Source organism: Passer montanus, unplaced genomic scaffold, assembly GCF_014805655.1.
Source record: "Passer montanus isolate IOZ18808 unplaced genomic scaffold, ASM1480565v1 scaffold11, whole genome shotgun sequence".
NCBI lineage: Eukaryota > Metazoa > Chordata > Aves > Passeriformes > Passeridae > Passer > Passer montanus.
The window spans coordinates 10,682,083-10,707,069 of NW_024357613.1; the positions used below are offsets into that span (position 1 = coordinate 10,682,083).

Sequence of the window (24,987 nt, forward strand, 5' to 3'; positions counted from 1 at the left end):
GACCATTTTCTTTAGCACTGGTCTGATACCAGCCTCTGTGTTCTTTTAGAAACTTGCTTCCCCAGTAGGTTGGTTAGTTTTACCTGTAGCCCTTGAATTTCTTGAATCTGTTTCAGAGTAATAACCTTTTTTAGTGCAATGAGCTGTCTGCTGGGAATGTTTTCTTCCAAAAGGATTAAACTGAGCTATCTGTGGTGTCCAAGTCTTCCAAGGCACAAAAGGAAGCAAGCATCTCTTTTAGGAGGAGGTTGTGGGATTTATCCACACAGCTCTTTCCTTTGCTGTTAAGAGAATGATGTTCAAAGTAGATGTGAAGGCTGAATTCCTCCACATTCTCTCTCCTTCACTGCTGCAAACCCTGCCTTTTCCCCACAGGGTCTAGTCCTGTGAAATTTGTCATCTTCTTCTTCGGTTGGCGTGGGTTAACTCCCTCACACGGTTGGTTAAGCTTTGCAGGGAGAAAGGCAGGACAGGACCTCGGGTTTGGGATTCAAGGCTGGCAAAAGCTGAGTATGTTGGAAGGCGAAGGCATGCAGCAGCACTCTGGGTGGGACTGAGCCAGGCATCTAACATTAGCATGGCTCGTAGCTGACAGGGAGGAGAAATACTGGCAGCTGCTAACCATCCATGCCAACCTGCCAGCCTGAGGGAAAAATGCTGGGAATTAGCCAACAAGAGATGATTGTGATGAGGAGAAAATCAAAGGCAGGATGCAGGAGGTCAACTATTATATACCCTGCTGGCTAAAGGCACTTACTATTCCTTTTTATCTCTCTAGAAATAAACAGTGTTCTCTTACCTTGTCTTTTTCCTTTCTTTGTATTCTTTGTATGTATAAATATAATATCTTTGAAGAGTGTAGGGACTGAGCTGGGAGTGCTCTGCACAGGAGCACAGAGTGAAAGAGGTGATAAATGTGGAAAAGAGGAGCAAGAGGGCAAGAAGTTTATTTCCCAGCTGGAGGGAAGTTTAACACAGTAGGGAACAACAAAAGACCCTTTTTCATTGGCACCCTGGAGATATATTAAGAGTAGCTAGGTTAGCTCTTAGAGAATGGAAAGCAGTAATGTGGTTTTCTCTTTACATGACTGTATTGGCCATTGATGTTCCTCACAGATTGCAGCACTGGCAAAAATTATTTCTGCTTTGGCTCAGGAGGTGGCAAGAACCTGAAAGCCATTATTCCCTTCATCTGCAGAGCTTTTTGTAGTGGAAAGGGGTTTTCTCCATCAGGCTTCAAACTCACTTATGATTCAACCTTACTCAGTAATGCCACCTTAATCAGTTCATAAGGATAGAAGGTTGGGTCTTTGTTTTGTTGAATTCCTCCCAGGGAATGTGTTATTTTTCGTGCTACCCCACAGTGCCGACACTGACCGCACCGAGGGATGACTGGAGGCTGCAGCTCTGTACTGAGAGTAAAACTGAGCAGTTGGGTACTCTTTGAAGTCTGACATGACAGGACTAATTCAGGAGAACCAATTCTATGAGACAGAATTGGCTGATGTTTTATGTGTGTTGCTTATGTAGCACGGTACAAGGTGCAAACGATGTACTTTGTTTCTAACAGGTGAGCAATAAAACAGAAATGAGATCTTCAAGATGTGATATGAAATTCCATCCATGTATCACTGCAAAAGCTTCCAGCACTGCTTGATTTTTCATGCCTCAAGTGTGATAAAGAAACTAGCCACATACTTTTCATTCTGCATAGTGTAACTTCCATTATTTTCTGATGAGGGCTGTCTTGCTATTCATAACATTCTCTGATCTTTTCAGGTGGAGAAAAGCAAAATACATCTATGTTGTGGAGAGAGCTTAGGCTTCAAAAAGCAAAACAGAAGTCATGTATACATGCATGTTAAGTAGAGAAAATCTTGCAATAACTCCTTTCCCTCCCTTCGGCAGTAGCTGTACAAATTATTTATGTATTCGAGTAGGCATATAAAAGTGTACTGTGGAAGGGGATTGGGAGATGAATGTACAGAACAAAATTCACCATTGCAATAACTGGACTCAATTTTTTTGCCCCTGTTAGACTCCTGCCTGCCATTACTGTTCATTTGGGCTGATTGACTGTGATTGCACTTGCTAGTGAAAAGGCAGTTTGCAGTGTGGAAGCTTTCTTGATCAAATATAACAAAAATGATCTAAAATGTAAAAGATAGCTTTAATAATAAGTCCTATGGTAAGGGCATGAGAAGAAACAATAAAAATGCGTAACAGGAGGTGATTTGGTTCTGTTTGTTTGTTTGGGTTTTTTGGTTTTATTTGCTGTGTTCAAATATATATGAATGAAAATGAGATGGTTGAGCCATGACTGTGCCTCAGCTCTGAGCACTCGGCCCTGCAGACTAAGAGATTTCTCCCTCTCCTCCCCATCCACTTACGATTCTCTTACCTTTGCTTTATCTCTTATCTAAAAACCCCTTTCAATTTCTTTAAAGACTTCAAACCAGGTATCTGCCCTTTTGGAGTCCAGAAATACAGGCTGGGCATTTGTCTAAACAAATAGATAAGGTCCAGTGAAGACACCTGTCAGCTTCACAACATCACACACCACAACCTGTAAGGTACTTTCTGATTACAGTACCAAGTTTTGTTCCTAAGACCCCCAAAAATAAGATTTGAATCTTCATACAGCTTTTTCTGACAAGGATTCCCTGGTGAATATTGTCAGATTGACTGTTTTTCTCAGCTACTAATGAAATTGAGTATGAGTGGAATATGCTATGTATTCCAATGATGCATTGCAGCAGTCAACAAACATTAAGCCTAGGAAGTATGGTTCAATTTGGAATGAAGTATGGGTTTTAGGTGAGCAGAAGGCAATTGGATTGTACTAGGATTTGAGAATGAGATGCTTTTTGGGAGTTTTACAGGGTTGGGCTTTTTTAGAGGGAGAAGCAGACACAAACATTCTGGTAAATTTGATGCAAGCTCTGAAGAGCAAAATGGCTGGTTTATTCCAGGATTTTTGTGCTGTAATGAATTTTCATCTGTCCCATTTTGACAAGAGACAGCCAGCAAACACCTCTGAGTCCCAGTGCAGTCTAACACTACTAAAAGCTTTGTCCTTGGGTACTTTATTTACTATAAGGAAATAAATAAATAGGAGCAGCTGTAGCTGGTCAAACTACAGCTCTAGCCCAGGCTTGGTTTGTTTAAAAAAGCGAGTTTTAACCTCTCTGAAAGCACTTGAGAGGAGGCTTGTGTGGTTGTTTAAAGACTTAAAATAAGAGAAAGTATCAGGCATCTCTCTAGGAAGCATGTTGTAAATTACTGGGAAAAGATATCAAGAGAAGCCACTGGCAATTGTTTTGAAGCCAGATTAAAAATCAACTGAAAAATTTTGCATGGGTTTTTACCAACAAACTCTTCAATGATATATGTATGACTGCACATAGCTGTAAGGCAAATGGACTTTGAGAGCAACAAAATTTAGACATCTCTTTAAGAAATTTGGTGCTCAATACTGGTGTAGATAGATCAGATTTGCTAATCAACCTTTCTGTCTCTCTCTTTGCTTAATCTGACCTTCTAAAAGTTGATGCCATCATTTAACTGTCTGTTTACCTGCACACAAAAGTAGTTGAAATATTTATCTCTCTCTCTCTCTCTTTTTAAGACATTGTGGAAAAAGTTGACTTGGAACTTAAATGGTGCCCTGCTCCTTGCTGGGGGTCCACAGTCAAAATAACTATAGTTGAACTGAGAATGGCAGAAAACTGCAATAATAAAACTTTCAGTAACACCAAGATATAAACAAGGTGTCACCAAACAGCTGGAATTGAGAGGTATCAGCTCTGAAGTTAAATAATGGCAATATAAAACCTTCAGCAGTAGATTTCTGAGGTCTCTTGTGACCAGATAAAATACTGTCATCACCTCTCTGCACATGCTGGAGTGGAAGCTGATGCATCAGATGGGAATTACAGCACAGGTCTGTGCATCAGGTCAGTGATGATTAAATCACCTTGTGTGAACCACTCAGCAATGTTTACCTCTCTCTAAATGCTCTGGTTCACATTACCTCACGAGGAGGTGAACAGACTGACCCCCAGCTGGCACATCTGCTGATCCCAGAGCAGCCCACGTACCTGACCCAGAGCTTCCAGCTTATCAGTGCTCAGCCAGTTTCAGTCTCTGTATTTTCTTCCCTCTGTATAAGGCCCTGGAGCTTGTTGGACTAGCTGCAGCGTTTCTCAGGATGATCAGGGTAGGATGAGACCCAGAGCTTCCAGCTTATCAGTCCTCAGCCAGTTTCAGTCTCATTTTCTTCCCTCTGTATAAGGCCCTGGAGCTTGTTGGACTAGCTGCAGCGTTTCTCAGGATGATCAGGGTAGGATGGAGCTGCTGACCTTACCTGGACTACTGGTCCTGAGTGACAGATGGGGTCTGCTCTGTGTCCTCTGCCTGTTCTTCTTGCATCACTCCTGAGGTGCTGTGCACTGCCATTGACAACAACTGCTGAAAGTACCACATCCAAGAGGAAAGTAGGATTGGAGGCATGGGGCAGATGAGGATGAGCCTGTGAATTGCTCCTGTCCCTCATTAAGAGATCAGGAGCACTTTGAGGATGCTTAATTAGAAAATTTTGCTGTAGTGACAGCAGTTGCAGACCATCCCATATATCCCAAACAATAGGCAAGCAGGTTCCTAGCAAGATTTTATCTCTTCCAAAGAGAGCTGATCATTCTTGGCATGTGGGAGCTGTAGGTTTTCAGGCCACCAGAAACAGGCCATCTTTCTTTTAGTGTTGAAGGAACCATATTTAGTTGGGTATATATTGCACCTGGTCCACATCATTCCCTGCATCAGCTGCTCATCATTTCAGAGCAACACTTCAGAAAAATGGAAGTGCACAGACTTACTGTAAGGATAGCAGAGAGATTTGGCAAGTGTGAGCCAGGATGGATTCATGGGTGCTGTTGTGTTCTCAGTGTTTCCTTCTGTTCCTGCAGTGTCAGATGTACTTCTCAAAGACAGGGCTGACGTGGGTTTATGGGGGTAGTGAAAGAAAAAGGAGACCATCTAAAGAAATTAATTGGCCCTGAACAGGGCTAATAGTTCAAAGACATGTGGGCATTCAGTGTATTGTACTTGAAACACATGGTAATGCTCTGCTTGAAATTTGCTTGCTTTGAGTTGCCTTGAGTGATAGGACCAAATTCCCACATCTCTGCAAATAGCTCTTACTTTAGGTTCCCAGAATGGATGGGAGTGCAGTCTCTGTTAATGTTTCAAGGTTTAGAAAGTAGATCAAAAGAAAAAGAATTGTCTATTCAGACTTTACCAGTACAGTTCTTAGTTTCTGGAAAAAATGCTTTTGATCAAGTGGTCCTGGATTTTTGAGACTGTCATCTAGGAGGCTGAAACTACATTTCTGACTGTGTAAAGAAAACTTTTGCTTCTGAGAAATGTCTTGGGTTTTCACTTACCTTTGAAATTCAGACCTGTGGTTCTCTGTTTCAAGGGCCTGCAGCTAATACGAAGTCTTAAACAACTCTGAAAGCAAAATATCTTTCCATCTCTGACCACACAGCAGTAGTACAACATGCCTAGCTACTTCTCTCCTCAGATACACAGGCAGCCTTCAGAGAAAATTTGCCTGTCAGAGGATTCCTGGTCAAGTAAAAACAGAGTAAGTTTGAGTTGTTTCCTGTTTCCTTCAAAGGACAATGTTGGAGCCAGTAAACTTTCAAGACAGGAAAAAGCTGTGGAGAGACAAAACCTGACAACTTCCCTTCTGATCTCCATAGGGGACTAGTGCTCATTTCTGTTGCTGGAATGGGAAGCTGGACTTGCGATGGATAGGTCTGCAGCCATTCAATCTGCCTATTGAATTCAACTATTTTTTAATCTTATTTTTGTCTGACTGCAGATTTTCTTGTTGTACCGTGTATGGTTTTCTGCATATGGCACTTTTGTTTGGACTTAAAAACAAATCAAGAAGTTTCTGTCTGTTCCTTGAATTTGCTAGTTTTCAGGAGACTGAACACATCAAACCACATTTTAATGGGTATGTTTTAAATGTTGGAATTGATTTGTCAAGTGCAAGGCACAAAAAATGGAGGGTTGCCTGTCTTTTTTTAAGAGCCATCTCTCCTTGTCATTTTTATCCAGTTTATATAAGCAGTAGCCATTGAGGTCACATAATATCTGTACCATTGTCCAAGGAAGTGAAGAATGAAGAGATATCCCTGAGATATATAAGCACTGGGGCATTCTATAAAGACACTTGTTCACATTTACAAAGTCATCACTGCATTCAAAAAGCAGAAAGCTTTGCTTTCAGTAGTGGCAGAAGCCTTTAGATCACTAACTTCCTTTACTTTTTTCCCTGTCTTCAGTGTATCTTGCAGTTGGAGGACTGAGAAGAACACCCAGTAAGGGCTGCCTCAGGCTTGGTTTAGCTTTGCTCCCTTTTCAAAGATGAGCCTAATCCTTCTCTTACAGGTTCTGTTTCACTATTATGCATGAACTCTCCAATTGGAAAACTCAGTTGAGAAGGCCTACACAAGTAAATTGTTAAAGACAAGCATTTGATTACATTTCTGGCCTTTGTCTTCAGCTGGTGGTACACAGCCACGGTGATCCTAGCAGGGGCTGCTCTGGACCTCTGCAAGCAGCTCTGTAGGGCAGACAGGCACTGAACGCATACACTGCTTTGCAGCAGCCTTGGAGAACCAGACTGTTTGTATCATCTGCTCTTGCATTCTCATCTTAATTCTCAGATATAGTTTTAATCTGAATTGTTTGCCCAAGTTACATTTTGGTTTTATGACTGTTTTTCTGCAGAGGAATTGCTTAGCTAAAAGGCTGTGAGAATTTATGGTCATTTCTTGTCACTTGTGCTTTCAACCTCTTGGTTGAATGATAAGGTGGTAGTAAAGACCTCTCTATTCTCTTTCAGGAATGGATATTTTACTCATATCTAGGCTTTTCTTTTCCCAAACTGCTCTGATTTGGGTAAAGGAAAAGAAAAGGTCAGGTGTCATATGTGTTCTCAAGAGACTCCAAAGGGGTCTTTTCTATTGTAAAAATCAGAAGAAATGGAAGTGGTTATAACCTATTTGGCCAATTCGTTCCAACTCTACTATTTTCTTAAAGCCAAGGTTTTCATGAGGCCTTTCTGTAATTAGTTGTCTGTGCTATCATTTTTTTACCTATAAGGGAGAAAGTAATTCCATTTACAGATTGCAACTCTTGTCCTCTGTCAGATGGGTGTGTATTTACAAGATGAATGCCTGTTTCTGATTTCTCCCATTAGAACAAAGGTTACTCTGTCATTGTCCTCAGAAGGCTTTTGGACTAGCTTGCTTTGGTGTGTGCATGCCCTTTTTTGGTGCAATGCTGTGTACCCTGTTAGGACTCTAGCAGTGACCAAAGGGACTGAAGGAGTTTTGGGGATAAACCCTGTTCACGTGGCTAAAACTCTGTAAAACCACCACGTTGATCTGCTGGAGAGTGATGGAGAGCTGGGCTCTGTCTTGTGTGCTCCCCATGCCCATTCCTGCTGAGGTGAACCAGCTGCTGCCCTGCTATCTCTGAATATGGGGTTCTTCAGCACCAAATGTGGGAAGGACTTGGGAAAGTAGCAGCCCCTGGGCAGGCTGGCATTTCCACACCCTCTTTATGCACATAGTATTGGCACGTAAATGCTCTTGCTCAATCCTATCAGCTGCATATCATTCTATTCTGGGGAAGGTGAGAGTAGTGCTGGAAATGACTCAGCTCCAAAAGGTATCAGCTTTACTGCTTTTACCCCCCCAGATTGTTCCTTGCTTTAGGTTTGTGCAGTAGCTATCGTATAGGGGGAAACATCATTTTTTTAGAAAACAACAATGAGAAATGGCTGCCTATCAAGTGAAAGCATTTGTCCTTTGGAGTTTATGTGGCTGATGAGTTCTCTGCACTTCAGCAGTGCTGTGTTTTGCCAGGGGCTTTTAAAGGTCCTTGAGAAGCCTCTACAGCAAATGAGGGAGCCTTGGCAAGATCCTGCATTACACCATGCCCTGCCCAGCATTCCTGTAGTTCTTCCCATTTCCTGCCCCTTACAACATGGCTATGACTTTGGACAGCAAGCATATTCTGTGTTTTAAATGTCTTTATCTGTGGGGGTTTTACAGTGTGCAGTGAATTTGTGCAGGGGTGGGGGGCTTTTTGGTTTGTGTGATTATGTGCTGTTTTGTGACTATTCTGTTTCCTCTCACATCCTCCTTCCCTGTCTCTTGTACCTGAAACATTAAATTAAATCTAACATAGCAGTACTTTCAGACAGAGGCGACACTTGGCTGTGCCAGTTCCCCGGTGGCTTTAAACCGCTGGCTGCAATACTGCAAACACATTCAGACCCTGGCTTGGCCAGCAGTTCCCCCCAGCTATCTGCATGTTTGCTCTCCAGGCTTTATTTTACCTACACTACTGGAGACTCTGGAGTCACAGCCTATGTCTCATTGTTATGCATGGATGGGAAATATTCCTGTACTTATTTGCATTCATTAGCTGTTGGGAGCTCCTCTGTTGAGGTCTCTAGCCTTGTTTTTACAGTGCTTTTGGCAGTGTTTCTGCACTTGGTGTGCGAATTTTTATGATCTGTTGCATGTTATTCATGCAATTTCCTGCCCTGTAATGGTATCAGTTTTCCAGACACAGAGGAATACAAACGAAAACCCAGGAGCCTGCATTAGCATAAAATGTCCCAGTTCTGTCAGTTTGATTAATTTGTCTCTTTGTCTCCACTCTATATGATAAGTGCTATTAATGGTTGCAACACTTCATATGTCAAAGTCTTTCTTCCTAATGACTTGAAAATGTGGTTTATTTCCCCCTTTTTTGTATTATTTTTCTCATTTAGCATTCCACTCAAGTATAGATTTATGCCATGCTCTTTCATTATCTTACTGGTTGCAGCACTGGAGTGATTACATATGGTGTAGGGTATGAGCAAAGATGCGATCCCAGGGGCAGCAGCTGCTGATGCAAGCTGAAAATAGATCCAGCGTATGCTCAGCACTTTTCCCAGAGGTCTTTTATTTATTAGGAGCAGTCTTGGTACAGGACAGCTCGGACCCTCATTTAGCAAGATGACTTTTTGCCTTTCAAGAGCAGTGCGGTGACTTTGCTCTATTTACTGACTGCTGCGTAATTTTTTTTTTCACCATCTCCTGTGGAACCAGTGACTTTACCTAACATAAATTGTAATATAATCCTGATTTATAATGAAGTCAAGAAATGACAGGCTCCATTTGAAGTAATGGAACTTGACAGATCTAAGGTTTAAATTAAATAATCCTATTTGTAAGACAGCATTTGTACATGGTACACTGATTTAAAATGAACTTCAGTTCTTCTTCAACGACTCCTTTACCATTCTCTGTGTTTTACCTTCCACAGAGGCTTTTTGGGGGACAAAGTTCATTTTAAGAGAACAATTTTTTTATTTGAAAACGTGTGTGGAACAATACATTGTTTTCTTTCCCAAAGTTCTTGCAAATTGTTTCACAGAAGACAACTTTAATTACAGAGGAAAAATTAATATAGGTCACTTATTCAGGCCAAGCCACAGCTAACCTGCTTCGGTGGCCAGAAGAGGCCAATTGCTGAGAATGAAGAGAGGGAGGATGCTGGAGAGAAAATAGTGAGGAGGGTTGTGGCTCGACTCTTCCCCTCCCAGGAGTGGAGGTTCATTCTCACAGTGATTTCTGTGGAGGGAGAAGGTCACCTCCTCCTTGCTGTCCTTCCCTCCCTTACAGCTGGCAGAGGGGGACACTCAAAGATGATGCTTCCTCCTGCCTCTGCACCCCACCTTTCTTTGTCTGTCACTGTCGTACCAGTGCAGGCAAGCAGAGCCCCAGGGTGCACAAATGGGAAGATGGTCCTGCCGTGGCTGCTGGAAGCTGGCAGTAAGCACTGGAGTGGGGGTTGGTGGAACAAAGGGCTTGCAGAGAGAAAAAAGAGACCAGGCAGGGAGTGTGAGATGCTGCAGAAACGATCAAAAAAGGCAGTGGGATAAAAACACTAAAGGTACGGTGCATGATTTCTTTGACTTAGATTGAGGGAAGCTGTTTTAGAAAATGCCTCCTTGTCTCACTCAGCATTGTGGTTTTGCCTTCCTTTCTAGCTGTATTTAGTTGCAGCTGCCCTCTCCAGCATCGTTCTAATTCTCCTTCATAGCTGGCAGGGATGTAGCCCCTTCCCCAGGAGTCTGACAGATGCTCTCCCCCTGGACCAGCCTCCCATGCTCAGGCAGAAAGGTGCCAGTGTGTGTGTTCAGCTCAGTAAAAATGTGCCTGTGTCACCTTGCCACCATCACCCTTCTTTCCTGGGAAGACATGGAAGGTGTGGAAGGGCAGGGTGGGCACCGACCCTCAGGGTCCCCCTTGGGGGAGAGCAGCCTCTCCTGCCCTGAGCTGAGAAACATCTGCCTGGGCTGGAGCTTCAGCACCATGTCTGCCCTGCACTGAGGGGTTTCAGGAGCAGGCAGCTCCTTTCTCCTCTTGGTGGTGAACTCCAGCAGATAATGAAGATGACATGGCTGCTAAGGAGGGTGTTGCTTGGGCTGGAGCCCAGCCTGGGGACATGGCACAAGAGGCTCCTGCTCCCACATCCTGCTCTCTATGCGATTAAGAACTTTTTTTTCCCAGTGCTTGCAGGGAATTAATAATTTCTATTAATTAGAAAGCAAGACAAATCTCCTCAGTGCACTCAAGAAACAACAGGTCTCAAGAGTGTCACTGAGAAATAGGAGGAAAATCAAGCTCACAAAGCCAAAGTGGTGCAGGCCAGTGGAAAAGGTGAAGGCAAGTAGTATCCATGCAGCAAACATGGCATTTATGTTGTGTGGGCCCTTGCTCATCATCTAGGGAAAAACCAGCAAGGCCCAAGAGTAAAAATCCATCAAGAGGTTTTAGAGTTGCTGCTGGTAGCTTGCACACTGCCCATCTCCCTCCTCCCACAGACATGTGCATGGCTACAGGCATGGCTCTCTGTTCACTTGGAATTAATGGGATTATGTACAGCGGGAGAGGAGGCAGGGTACACTGAATTCTGCAAATACAGAGCTTCAGCTTGTGCTGCTTGATCTTTAGAAAAATATAAGTAAAACAAAAAGTAACAAGAACCAATTTCAGAGTGCTTCAGTATGCACATAAACTGGTTTTCATTGCTCACAGCACACATAAATACTCACTGGTGACTGAAGCAGCAGAGTAACACTTAGCTGTTCGTTATTTTATCAGACAGTGATAATTGTAGCTAATATTTTCTTAGTAGTGTCTCTGAGAGTTTATTTATGCTGTTAATAATCTGAGCAGCTGTAATGATGGTGGCTGCCAGGGCTGTAGCCTTTTAGAATCACTCCAGTGTGGCAATGATAGGATGGTAATAGAAATCCAAGGAAAAAACGATCTTTTCAGAGCAGATGGGGCTAATTCAATCCCTTTCACACACGTTCACGTTATCTCGTTTCTTTCTCACACTAGCATGCGTGGGTGCACGTGAGCATATGTAGTCACACACACACACACAAATAGCTGTAAATCCCACCTTCTACCCTCTGAGGAAGTCAAGCTGGAAATGCCATCATTTTTCCGTGTGAAGTCTTTCTGCGGCTTCTAGGGTACATGGCATTTTCTACTCCTTAATTTCTGGGTAGATCTTAAAAATATCATGTATGAAGCAGAAATGGGAAAGCCAATTCCTTGGAGACAGCCCAGAGCTGGGCACAAGGTCGTGGCTGCACTGGGATGCTGTTGCCCAACCTTCCCCTCTTTCCCTGCCTTTGACCTCTTTACTATGGGTCACTCCTGCTAAACCTGCACTCCTTTAGGGACTAAAAGAGCCATTTACCTTTTACTCATAGCAGACATGAAATCTCAGCAAGAAGGCAAATGCCTACAATTTTTTTTTCTGGTGGGATTTACAGAGCCTAGTTAACCTTTTGGGCCACAGAGAGAAGAGTTAAGTGCTCCTCGTGGAGGATGGGAGGGAACCAACTTTGCCAGCTCAGCAGTGGCTGGTTCTCCTTGCAAATCTGCATTGCTGAGCTGAGCAGCATTGCAGGTCATTGATGAAATGTTCCAAGCAGTGGAACAAAAGCCACCGTAATCCTCAGATCTGTTGTAGCCATGCAAGAACAAAAACAAGGTGATGGCAGAAGAATTGCATGTCCAAATACCAGAAATTAAACAGCAAGGCAGGGGAGGAGAAGGAAAACTGGAACAAATGCAGCATTTGGCAGGTTTTCTTTTAAAAATAGGAAGCTGGGTCAGTTTTACAGGGTTTCAGCCTACCAGTTAATAGCTGTAATTGCTTGGTTACCTCATGAAGTGCATAGTAAAGCCTTTTACATTAATTTCCATCCACAGCCCAGCAAGAGCGTCTCTGGATTTAAAATGTTACGGTGTTTGCTGGGCAGCACTGTCTGCTGCGCCAGTGTAAGGATGCCAGTGATTTTGTCTGCTGTGCTGTGCCAGCACAGGGTGACAGGCAGTGCCTGAAGCACAGGGGTGTTGTCAGCCCTGTGGAAACCACGACAGAGCATCCCTGAGCTGCTTCAGGTGTCACCCAGCCCCGTCTCCTGATCCTGCTTCTCCTCCAGCTCCTTTGTCTTCCCACTTAGTGCTCTTCCTCAGAGTGCAACCTTGTGGATTTTAAATCATGTCTGACAGAGCCTGCTTCTTCCTCTCCTGCGCTGCATGGAGTATAATAGTAGGGCTTGTAGTGAGGTGGCTTGCTGTGAAGTACTCCTTGTTTTTATGAAGTAATTACAGTGTATTTAATGCACTGTGTATTTAATACGCTATTACATAGTTCATGTGCATGAATACATTCTGCCATGCCTGGGAAAGAGGAGTATTGGTGGATTTACAAGTCTTGGTAATTTTTCGGTGTTGTTGTGCTTGCTTGTATATCAATTACAGCTTCAGAAACTCTGAACCACTCCTCTAAGCACCCCTCTGAATTAGCAAAATTCTACACCATCTTTATTTTCTGCCTATTTTGATATTTCCTAATGTAATTTGGAGGCTTATAGGATTCTTTCTTTATTCTAAAAGTTCTGAAACTGCTTTTGTTTTCCCTTTTTCTACACTTTGGCTCATGTTATGCACTTAAACAGATCTTTCACAGACTCCTCTCACAATTTATATTCTGTGAAAGCTTTCCCACTCTTTCCTCACCCCCCTTACTGCTAACACTTCCTCTTGTTTTTCTTTCTTTTTTAATCTTGGGGTCAGTTTAATTTTCCTTTTGCAAAAATGTGGGACTAATTTTAATTTTAAATTACAGTTGCACTTTAATTCTGATGTTGCTTTTCGGTTAAAATCTGTTCATTTCTGCTTGTTTCTTCCCCACTGGTTTCAGTATGGCTTGCACAGGCACCCAGGGAGCCAAGGCAGCATTTCTGCTGAGCCACCTTCTTTTGTCATCCTTTGTTACTGTGTTCCAGGTTTCTTAAGATGCTCCTTGCACTGGAAAACACAAAAGTATTTGAAACAGCCAGGTGTCACAGCCATGTTTCCCTTTGCTTTCTCTTCCAGTTGATGCCTGGGTGTTTAAACTCCTACTTAGTGCCACTGTTTTTTATGTGTGCTTTGTTGATTGAGTAACATTGTGGCCACGTTGTGCCTTTAGAGAGACTGTCCTTTGAAACAACTTCATGTCTAATTTTCTTTATAACACCTTCACTCAGAGTTTCACCTTAGCAGCCCCAAACTTCTCCTCCCAAAGCCGTTTCACCTAGGCTTGCCTGCAGGTATTCTCTTGGCCATAACTTGGAGTTTTCTGTGTTCTTGTTATGCTGTGGACAACCTCTGACATCAACATACCCCAAACCACAGAATTAGTTAGGAAAAAATAATAAAATGGTATTTTACTTCAAAACAGGTTACTGAGTGAGATTTTAAAATAAGGGCTCTGGCAGATGTCATGTGGCGGGTTTGCTTGCAGGGGTTTAAGAAGTTTCCCCTCCAGTCCAAGAGCTGTTTTGCCAAAGGTGGTGTGCTGCTGTGAGGTGACAGAGAGAGGTGCAGCACAGAGCTGCCTTCCTGAGCTGCCCATCTTCTCATGACTGAGTTTCTGTGTGCCCCAGAGGAGCAATCATGCAGGCAAATGTCCCTTTTTGCTCAGAAGACTGCTGTGAATAATGGTAAAACCTAGGGCTGCCCAGTGGGTGCATCTGGCAGTGACCAGTGTTTGGAGTAGATGTGATGCAGGCAGTGCATCCCTGCTATGGAAGAGCACTGCATCTTCCTGTCCTATAGCATTTCAGTTTTCCAAGTGTGTTTATTGATCTTTGGTAAGATGCTTGCTGCTTCCTGCACTGAAATGTCTGCAACTTATGTCTATGATTTCTAGCTTCCTTCTCAATAAACGGTGTCTATTCCAAAAGTTGTGGCAAATTCAACAAATTGCCTTTTCCTCAGAATTTTCAGAGATGCAGAAAATGTGCAGGGATACTGCCACAATTTCCAAAAGTAAATTATTTGCATTGATTTGAAAGCAGCTTCGCTTTTGAAAGGTTGAAGGAATTTCAATTTGGCTTCAGTAACTCTGAGAGAAAATAAAACTAGAAGTTGTGGATTAAAATAAGCATGGCAGTTGGATCAGAGATTATTTTTACTTTTACTACACTCTAGGTTATTTTTTTTCATTTCCTACAAATCTTCTGATTCTCTCTTCCCCCTTGGTTCCTCTGACATTACTGGCCTCAGACTTAAGGCCTGGGGTTTTTGAGAGTGCTTCAAAGTTGGGCTATTGCCGCACTGAATTTGATTCAGACAAACCTAAGCATGTGTGTGCCTCAACTCTTCCACTCCACCCGTGAGCCGCGTGTGGCCGCGTGCTGACCTGCCAGTAACGCGGTGTAAATCGATCCATGGCTGCTTGCGCCATCTCTGCTCTTGGCAATCAATCCAAGCCGCTTGTGCCGCCGTCGGCGCTGACGCGCTGCTCACGGGGCAGTGGCACAGTTTGCCATTATTGCTTCCCATCCTCCAGGCGAGCCTGGCGCAAATGATTTCTCCTTCCTCCCTCCTGCAGTCTCACTTGCCGCATTGGAATGCTCTGTGGGCACTGAGGGATATTGGTCTCTCCTTCCCTTTCGGGTGCAGAGGGAGGAGGCTCTTTGGAGTGCTGGTGCTGCCCCTGCATGCATTCATTATGCCAGAGAGTCACTTGGTTTCTCTCTACTCTCACACAGACAGTCAGGGCTTCTAGTGTAAATTTGTTGTCTGGCCAACAGCTGGGATTTCAGGGGGGAAGGCTGAAGGGGGCACTTGTAGGGCTTTTTCTTTTGAAAGCACAAAATTGAAAGTTGGACAAGCACTTCCAATGTGGCATCTTCTAAAAGTACCACTAAGAGCAGTTAAGCATCTTCTTAAAGCTCTCAGTCTGACAGCCTTAAGAGGTTGTTGTGGAGGATGCACTGGAAAGACACCAGGATACTCCATAGACCACTCAGGGTGTGGCTTAGCAGATGACAGCTTTTCCAGGAGGACTTTTTGAAATTAATAGTTGGGTAATGGGCCTCCAAAAGAAAGGAGATGTGTGTCCAGTTTCTCTGCTCCCCTGGCGTGCGTTCGTGCCCAGAGAATGCGTGGTGATGGTGTGGTGCCTTCCCACCCCTGCAGTGTGATGCAGTGTGGGAGATGCCACACTGTGACTTGGTCTGCAGGTTACTCTTCTGCACAAAATTTGTATGCACTACCAGAAGAGGCAGAATGTTAAACTGAGGCTGGCATGGTATCTACTTAATTTTAAAAATGCTTTTAAATGTGAAAACAAAAGTCTCCCTTTGTTGGTCTTCTCCATCAGCACCTTGTACATTCCTTTGTTGTTTAAAAGCTTACATAAGGCAAAAACCAGCTGATGCTTCTCACCCAAGTGGAATTTTTAAAGAGTGATCACTCGTTTTGGGAGCTCCACAGCCTTATGAGCAAATAAATAAGGGAAACACATCTCCAACCTGCTAGTGAGAGAACATTTAAATGCTTTTAAAGAGAGGAAATGCAGTAAAATACTGCTGTGGCATTGCCTTACAAAAGTACTCTGCTGTTTATCGTCTCCTTTGATTTTTTTCCTGCCTCCTGCATGTTCCCACCTTATGTAAAAGGATCATGGCTTCAAAACAAATCACTCGTTTTGGGAGCTCCACAGACTTATGAGCAAATAAATAAGGGAAATATATCTCCAACCTGCTGGTGAGAGAACATTTAAATGCTTTTAAATTAAAGAGAGGAAATGCAGTAAAATACTGGTGTGGCATTGCCTTACAAAAGTACTCTGCTGTTTATCGTCTCCTTTGATTTTTTTCCTGCCTCCTGCATGTTCCCACCTTATGTAAAAGGATCATGGCTTCAAAACAATTCCTGTCTGTGTGCATGTATAGGAACAAACCATGATGCCTTAACACTGCTGGTTTTGCACATGTGACTGACCTGTTTGAGCCTAGTAATGTACTTAAATCTTGCAGAGAGTTTTCCAAAACCAAATAGGCTCAAGCTAGGAAAAAGCCAGGCTTCACCATCCTGGGTAAAAATAACCAAGTAAATAACCAGGAAGTCTCTTAATTCTTAATGGAATAACAGCTTTGGTGACTGATTTTGGTTATCAGATTACCCTCTGAAAATAACTTCTGTGCTATACTTGCAATTGGCCGTAGAAGAAAAAGAATACACTGTGTGCTAATTTTAGCAAATAAGATTAGAGTTAATATTTAATCCCAGAGACCTTCTTCAGGCTGTGGAAAAAAATAGCAGCAGTTAACTGTCACTAATCTTATCTCCTATTTTTCTCGCATGTGTTTGATTATATAACTTGTAGTGCTGGGAACCCGCTGGCTGAGTGAGAAGTTGGTGGTTTGTTGGCTGCATGCTTGGGCATATTAGACAACATCAGGGCTGAGATGGATTAAAAAGCTCTACACATGCCTTTGGACTGCAGCAGCAATGCTGAAAGGCCAGTAAAGCAGGTACCACTGTAGACCTCATATGGAACAATATGTGAATAACTGGTTCATTTGGAGTTCTGCAAGAAAGAGTTACATTTCTGCTATTTTTCTATCCAGTTGTTTTAAGTAATACTTAGTTTGAGATTTGATATTCAGCATGTGAGGTTTGATTCAATCTTCCTTTCTTCCTTCCCCACAAAATTGCTTAATTGAATTGATGATTGGGAATTAGAGATGAGGGTTTTCTAAATGTTCTGAGGTGCCTGCTGATGAATCTAACCTGAAAATCAAAATACTAAAAATATAAACCATTAACCTACAAGCAGCTTGCATGCTTCACCGCAAACCTATGAGTGCTCCTATTGAGTTTTAACAAGTCTACTCCAATGTGTAAAGATAATAACATGTGCCTGCGCTGCTGTCGGGACTTGTGCATTCTCAGTGGGTCTGAAGGTCTCACCACCCAAATTACCCCCAGTTCAGCAGGATTTAGCAACTAATGTTCTGCAGATTTCATTGTATCCCCAGAGGGGAGGAGAAGGCTCTGCCCTCTCACGCCACCACCAATGAGCTTATTCTTTGCATGTGCCCCAGGTATGCTTTATTTGGAAAGGAACAATTGCATGTGCATTTGCTGTTGAACTTTATTGCTCTTTCCTAGCAGATCATTGGCACTGTGCCCTCATTAACACAGAAATTAGCCCTGGAAAAGTCTACTAAATTAAAGCCCAGCTCTCCAGAACAAGGTTGTGCTTTGTTAGTTTTCCTTTGCAGTACTCAGACATAAAGTATCCATCATCTTCTCTGGAAAGCCTTCCAAGACTGCTCTGAATTGACTGTTAGGTTAAGAGTCAGGGAAAAAATCCCTACATTTTAATTTCTTTCTGCTGCAAATGCCAATAGCGCCCCATAGCAAACCAGACAGTTCTTCTCTGTTCTTGATGTTAGTTTGCATCAGATTACTGTAAACATTCCCTTGCTCCATTTTAGATACTGCCTTGCCAAGTTTTACATTCCTACATGTTTACAGTGATCTTTTCTTGCCCTTAATCACTTTTCCCCTCTTTAAATTGAAGTCAGACTTTGCTGGCATTTCGCAGGGGTTGACCTTCCCTGCTCCAGATGCAGCTTTTCATACAGATGCCATTCCGAGCGGGGTTACCAGACATCCATGTTTCCTTTGGAAATAACCTTCCTTCCCACCCCCCCATAAGAAATACTGTCTGTGCAGAATTGGAGGATTTTGTCTATTTGTCTGGGATTTTGAGACATCTGGAAGTCTGGGCAGCTCACTAATGAGCATGCACTGATGAACTCTGCGTCGCGCAGTGAGTCCGGCCCGTCGGCAGAAACATCAGCCCTCTGTGTGTGCTCCCAGGCCACGTCCCGTGTGTTCAGAGCAGCACAGGGGCCTCCATGGCATGCCTGATCAACCCTCACGGAGGACACGGACACAGCAGGGAGCCAGAGCCAGTTCACCCACAGTGCTGCGTGTCCCACGGTGCCTGTGTGTGTAGGTTTAAAATAGAATTTCTGACCTAGAAGTCCCTTACAAAAAGATGGTGTTCCCAATGTGGAAGTGAGCTAACCCTCCTCCTAATTTTAGAATGGTATGGGCCCAGAATTAGAAGAATGCTTTGCTAAAACTGCTCTATTTGCATCTGTAATGCTGCCTTCTTTACTAGCATTTATTGCTGACTGTCTTCTCAGCTTCTTGTTCTCCCATCCGACAGTGATCAATATTCTTTTCTTTGAATTAGCCAGTTTTTTGTTAATGACCAGTGAAAAAAGGAAGGCAGACAGTCTAACAACAATGCAACTATTTCTCCAAAAGGAAAAAGCATTACCCGGAATGCATCAAGGAAATGTAATGAGAGATGATGGAGGAAAATAAGGGAAATATTTCCTCACAAGGAGGTTTTAAGTAGAGTCTGGCAATGATCTCCCAAAGGAAGTAGTGGAAGTCTGGTCACTTAAATCAATTAGGACTAACCAGAGCATCACACTCTCCAGGACTCTGTAAGGAGAAAAGCAATGTCAAACTGAACTAAAATAGACTTTGCGTGCTTGTTTTCCGCAGGGCTGCTGTCTGTGTTTTGCTGGTAAATTCAATATGGCTAATGCTGATTAACATCTCTTGATGGTGATCATATCATTGCATTGTTTCCAGCCTGTTCCTCAATAGCACACACAAGGGCATGGCCATACAAAACACATCCCCCAGCTCAGCTAGCTCAGTCTGAAAGACAAGAGGGAGGTAAAGGGCAGGAGAAGTTGTTTTCTCTCACGTTAACAGTGGTCAGGCTTGTTATTGCCGCAACGCTGAATTGACAGAGGCCTCCCTACTGCACAGTGAGCACAGTGTACCTCTGACAGCACAGCAGAGGCAGGAGCTGCACGTGGACCTGGTCTCTTGGATTGCTGTAGAGCAAGGAGGTGTGCCAGGTGCCTTAGGGAGGGCTGCAGTGCCCGTGTCCTCTATGCACTAGGCAGTTCTAATGCATACGAGGCCAACTGGGGACAGAAGCAAGGCAAATAAAGTGCTTCATCCTTAGTCTGGGTGGGCTGTTTGGCATGTTCCAAGTACACGTAAGGGAAACAAACGAGTAAACATAAGAGAAAGAAATCAAGCCTCCAAGAAGTGAGGATCTTTGCCTTTCTCTCTGTGTGAGTATTGTTGTTTTATATGTATGCTTTACCTTTTCTCTGGCTGGTTTTCTAGTAGCCAGTCAATTCAATTTAAGCAACAGAAATGGGAAGAAATTGGAATAAGGCAATGGATTGAAAGGCACAGAAGTAGTGACTTGGCATATGAGCTTGGACAGGGTGCCTGGTGGAGGTTCCCACAAACTGACCTGCTGGGTAAACATTAATTTATATAGAAAATAAGGTTTAAAAGCAAACAACTCTTGGACATCTTATTTTCAATAGAGGGAAAAAAAAACCCTGGGATTGTTGCTGGCATGGGTTTTACCCATCTGACAAAGGCCTCTCTCACGTGTAGATGAAGACTGTTATAGCAAAGAAATTATCTCTTTCCTTCTGCAAACGTAGATCAACTTATTTCCACTAACTTTTTTCACTGGGATATATCAGTCAGATAAAATAATTTTAAAATACTGTCCTTATCTCTTCCTAGAGAAATGCCTGTGTGGTGGTAGTACATGCAGCTTCAAAGCCTTTTCTTTCCCAGTGTGCGGTGTTCATAGTCACGCTCCAGTGGCTCGGTTCCAGCCTTCCTGCCAGAATGCATCAGATGCAAGCAGTCCCAAAACTGGTGGGGCCGAGGCAGGGAACCTGCCACGGGAGCCGAATCAATATTTAGACAGCTTCAGGCGGCAGAGCTTGCGCTGGCTTTCACACTTGGCAGCAAGCTTTGCACCCGTTTGTTTCCAAAGTTATTGTTTGTGCAGTTTCGAGAATTGGCACTAGAGAGATTTCCGCCTGAGGGCAGTGACAAGTGCCGGGTGCTTGAAAAGAAACTTTCCCCCTCTGGATCTGAAGATGGTGAGAGTGAAGGTTGTGTCACTGGGTAATATCTCCAAAGGAAGTCAAGGCACACATTTGCTCGGACTTTTCATCATCCTTCACATGAGGCATCTGCTGGGCACCGTGGGGAGCCCACGGCACAGTCTTGTGCTCTGCTTCCGATACTCCAGCTCTAACAGCTGCTTGCTGCTGTTTGTTATCGTGCTGATTTACCTGGAGCAAAAGCCTGTGTCAGCGTGGGAGACAGCCTTGCTGTGGGGTTGTATGAGTCAGCCCGAGGCTGTGCAGAGTGCCTGTGCTGGGGCGGCAGGCAGGCAGGCAGGTGAAACCCTGGCCCAGCACAGAAAATTATTCTAATTTGCTTTCCAGCCATTCCACCTAGTGGCCAAGTGACACCACTGCCAGGAGAGCTGTGTTTGTGCTCCACAGTCCCTGCAGACCTACGCTGCTGCCGAGCTTACAAGATATGCAGCAATATGTAAGCCCCCACACTGAAGATCTTACCATCAGCCTGCGAGTAGCTCATTAAGTTCCCGAGCAATTTTGTTAATCATGCTGCATAGATAAAATGCAGATAGGCCTTTAGTGAGCTGATAATCTAACAAATAGGCAGAAAGTGTAACACTGATAAAGCAGAGATTGGTTTAATAGCCAGCTGTAAATCTTGGCAATTCTGTACCAGAGGCGTATTGTTAAACAGGAATGTGCAAGTGTGTAAGTATGTGCATGAAAATGCACTGCTTCTTAAAATAGCAGATAGAGCAGTAATACTATGGATGGAATAGCTATTGGAAGCAATTTTAGAGGTGTTTTAAAATATTTTTCTCCCCATCAAAATCTGCACCACTTGTGGTGCCTTCATAAACTGCCATCGTAAGTACAGATCTATGAATAACAAAGGCTTGTTTGTGGAAGTCAGGATTTTCTATAAAAATCTGCGAACTCTACCACTGGTCCTGAGGCAGTATAGGGCTTTATAGGCTTTTCATTGAGATGAACCAAATTATTCACTCAGATACACTCTAATCACAAATTAGACCTTTGCAAATTCATGGCCTGATGGCTTACCAGCCTTTTGAGCAGCTTCTTTGCTCGGTGGCATTAATTCAATTGGAAGAATAGTAAAAAGCAACTCACCTTCAGGGTATCCCACACTGTCCCAAATATACACTTCTGAGGAGCTGACAAATGGGAGTTTCAATCCTCACAGCCTGGGGAATGAAACGGGTCTCCTACTTTCTAGGTTCCCCTTCTGTCTTTAGGTCATTTTGCAGAAAAAAGGAGACAGAAGTGCTTCCTCTTCTTGTTTGTTTTAAACGAAGGAACTGAGCTGGGGATACCTACCAGAGACATCTGCATCCAGAAGGAGGTGCATCCAAACCTCACACAGGCATGCAGGTGTTGGCTGTGCTGAATCCCATCCAAAGGCCTTTGCCTGATATGCAGAGCACAGGGAACTCAGATAAATGAGTGCTACTTGCAAGAAAGGCAAGAAGGTTTCTCAATGAATTGAGACTGAATGGACTTACTGGGTCATGCAGTAGGTGGTTGGTGCAATGGGAAATTGAGTTGTGGTCTTCCAAATCTCAACCTTGTGGCCAAAGCACTGAATTTTCTTGTGCAGAAGCCTTAATCCTTGATGATGAGTTGTGGTTCTGAAGCAGCCTCTTGCTGCTTCATGAGGAATAATTTTTCCAATCCCTTTGTTTCATACCCATTGGGAGAAAAAAATGTAAGAGAAGTTAGTGGCAATCAAAGTATTTTTGTCAAAAATAGACAATATCTATAGTTTACTATGTGGCTTAGCAACTTACTAGATAGCTGTATGTAAAGATACAACTGTAAAAAATGGGGAGGGGGAGAAGTGTGTATTTTTTAATATATGGTATGTTAATGTTAAACACAGATGGTATGGAAAGAAAAGATGAATAGCAGTGCATAAGTCAGACCTGGAACAGTTGTCTGGAGATCACTCTCCTGGAAATAGTTTTTACTCTTTCTACAAAGAAAATTGTGGGAAATTAAGTACTGAGGTGGAACTCAGAATAATTTCTGCCATTTGAACTATAAATATTAATTTTTTTTTTCTGTTAGCTGTACCTCAGGCTCACTAAAATTGGGAACAGTATGAGGGGAATAATCTCCATGGGATAGAGGAAAGTTATACAGTCTGTACTTACCTATCATGTATTCAGCAATGGCTTGCAAAAAAATTGAGAAGAAAAAAAGGAAATTGTTTGCTTTTGAAAGAGGCAGAAAGATGCTTTCTGTTGAATTTTGCTGTAATACTAAGTGTTTCCTTCCGAAAACACTTTTTGGATAAGTGGTATCTTCAGCTTGAAACCATTGTTCATTGGACCTTCCATCAGAGTGGAAGAATCAAAATTGAATTGGTGCTTTCATGGTTGGGTGCTGTAGCACAGTTAAAATGAAATCCGTGTAAGACTTAGCAGTGTCCAGGCTAGTTTTGTCAGTCTTTTATTAGGGCACAGACTTAGTTCATAGGTCTTCAAGATACTTGGGAAAAACAGTCTCAGTTCAACCTGTACAGTGATGTACAGGAGCAGCACAAAGGGAGCAGTGCTAGTTCCTGGGTGTAACCTCATTGCAGGTGTGACAGAAGAACAGCTGGTGCTGAGAAGTATTTATTTCTGAATGCCAGATCTGTTAGTTTATCTAACCACCTGATGAAGGACTTGGGATGGCAGCAAGAGCTGATGGTAACGCTGGCAATTTTCCTCTCTATTTTTGCAGGTCACTGTCAGGGGATTTGGTCCATTGTTACAGTTCGCCTACACTGCTAAGCTGTTACTCAGCAGAGAAAACATCCAGGAGGTCATCCACTGCGCTGAGTTCCTGCGCATGCACAACCTGGAGGATTCCTGCTTCAGCTTCCTTCAGACACAGCTGCTGAACAACGAAGATGGCCTGTTCCTGTGCAAAAAAGATACCACCTGTCAGCGCATGCACGATGAGGAGAACTCCGATGGAGATGAGGAGGAGACGATGGAATCGGAGACGTCAAAAATATCTTGCCCAAGGGAGAGGATGCACCAAGAACCCTTCAGTTTTGAAACCACTGTTGCTGGAGCAGACAAAGGCGAAGGGATGCTGCCTGACTCTGACATGCTGAGAGATAGCAAGGACAATTTGGATAAAGATGCAGTAACACGGTACCCCAGATACAAGAAATACCAGCTTGCTTGTACCAAGAATGTCTACAACACATCACACATCAGTACCTCAGGTTTTGCAAGCACATTCAGTGAAGAGAGCTCTGGAAATGGCCTCAAATCAGGACTTGCTATGGGGCAGATAAAAAGTGAGCCTCAGAATGAAGAGAACGATGAAGAAAGCATCACACTTTGCCTGTCTGGAGATGAACCTGACATCAGGGATAAAGAAGGGGATGTTGAAATGGACAGGAAACAGCCAAGCCTCACTTGTGTCGACAGGCCAAAAAGTGGGTCTTCTCCTTCTTGCTTGCGGTCTTTCTTCAACAGAACAAAAAGCATAGATTTGGTTGGCTTCCCCAGCACTTCCCAACAGCACTTTGGCAGGAGTCCAGCATGCCCTTTTGAAAAAGGGACAACTCAGGGTGACCACAAAACTGATTATGTCCCTTTCACAGGGAACTATGGACAGTCCCATGCCATGCAGAAGGATGCTTCCAACTTCACAGTGGGATCACCACTCAGGGGGCCCGGCTTTGAAACTCTCTGTAAGCAAGAAGGGGAACTGGACAGGAGGAGTGTTATATTCTCTTCAAATGCTTGTGACCAAGTAAACACTTCGGTGCATTCATATTCTGGTGTGAGCAGCTTGGACAAAGACCTCACTGAGACTGTGCCAAAGGGTCTGTGGGCTGGCAGTAGCCAGTCTCTCCCCAGCTCCCAGACCTATTCGCACAGCGGACTGACAGCTGATCACCTGCCGGGACGAATGCGGCCAAACACCAGCTGTCCGGTGCCAATTAAAGTTTGCCCTCGCTCTCCTCCTCTGGAAACCAGAACCAGGACCTCCAGCTCGTGCTCTTCCTACTCGTACGCAGAGGACGGCAGCGGCGGCTCTCCCTGCAGCCTGCGGCTTTGCGAGCTCTCCTCTTCCCCTTGCTCCCAAGGCCCCCGATTCCTGGCGCCCGAGCACCAGGAGCCCGGCGTGGTGGGGGATGGATTGTACAACCCGGTCCGAGCCCAGATTAAATGTGAGCCATCCTATGGAACAAACTCCAGCGATGAGTCTGGGTCATTCTCAGAAGCAGACAGTGAATCATGTCCTGTGCAAGACAGAGGGCATGAGGTAGGGATTTAATATAAGTACCTATATCACAGTTGTTATGACCCAATTAATCTCTCCTTGATTCTTTCAAATGACTTTGAATTTCCCCTGCACTTTCTTTGTTTATAGGGGCAAAGAGTAACTTCTTGTTATTCCCTCACCAGCTGAGTGCACATGGTTGACTTCACATTAATAGGTCTGCTTGATCTCCAAGGTGTTTGGCACTTCTAAAAGTTCTGGTATAGGAAAACAGCAATCTGCTGAAA

General features: G+C 43.6%; 1 protein-coding gene across 3 annotated transcripts in view; it reads left to right on the forward strand.

Annotated features, from left to right (window-relative positions):
- The window catches only part of BACH2 (BTB domain and CNC homolog 2), a 188,670-nt gene that overhangs the window by 144,353 nt on the left and 19,330 nt on the right, over positions 1-24,987 (forward strand). For all 3 annotated transcript variants that reach the window (XM_039726943.1, XM_039726949.1, XM_039726958.1), the window contains one exon: positions 23,198-24,742. In XM_039726943.1, coding sequence (XP_039582877.1) covers positions 23,198-24,742 — 1,545 coding nt within the window. The remainder of the gene's footprint in view (positions 1-23,197; positions 24,743-24,987) is intronic.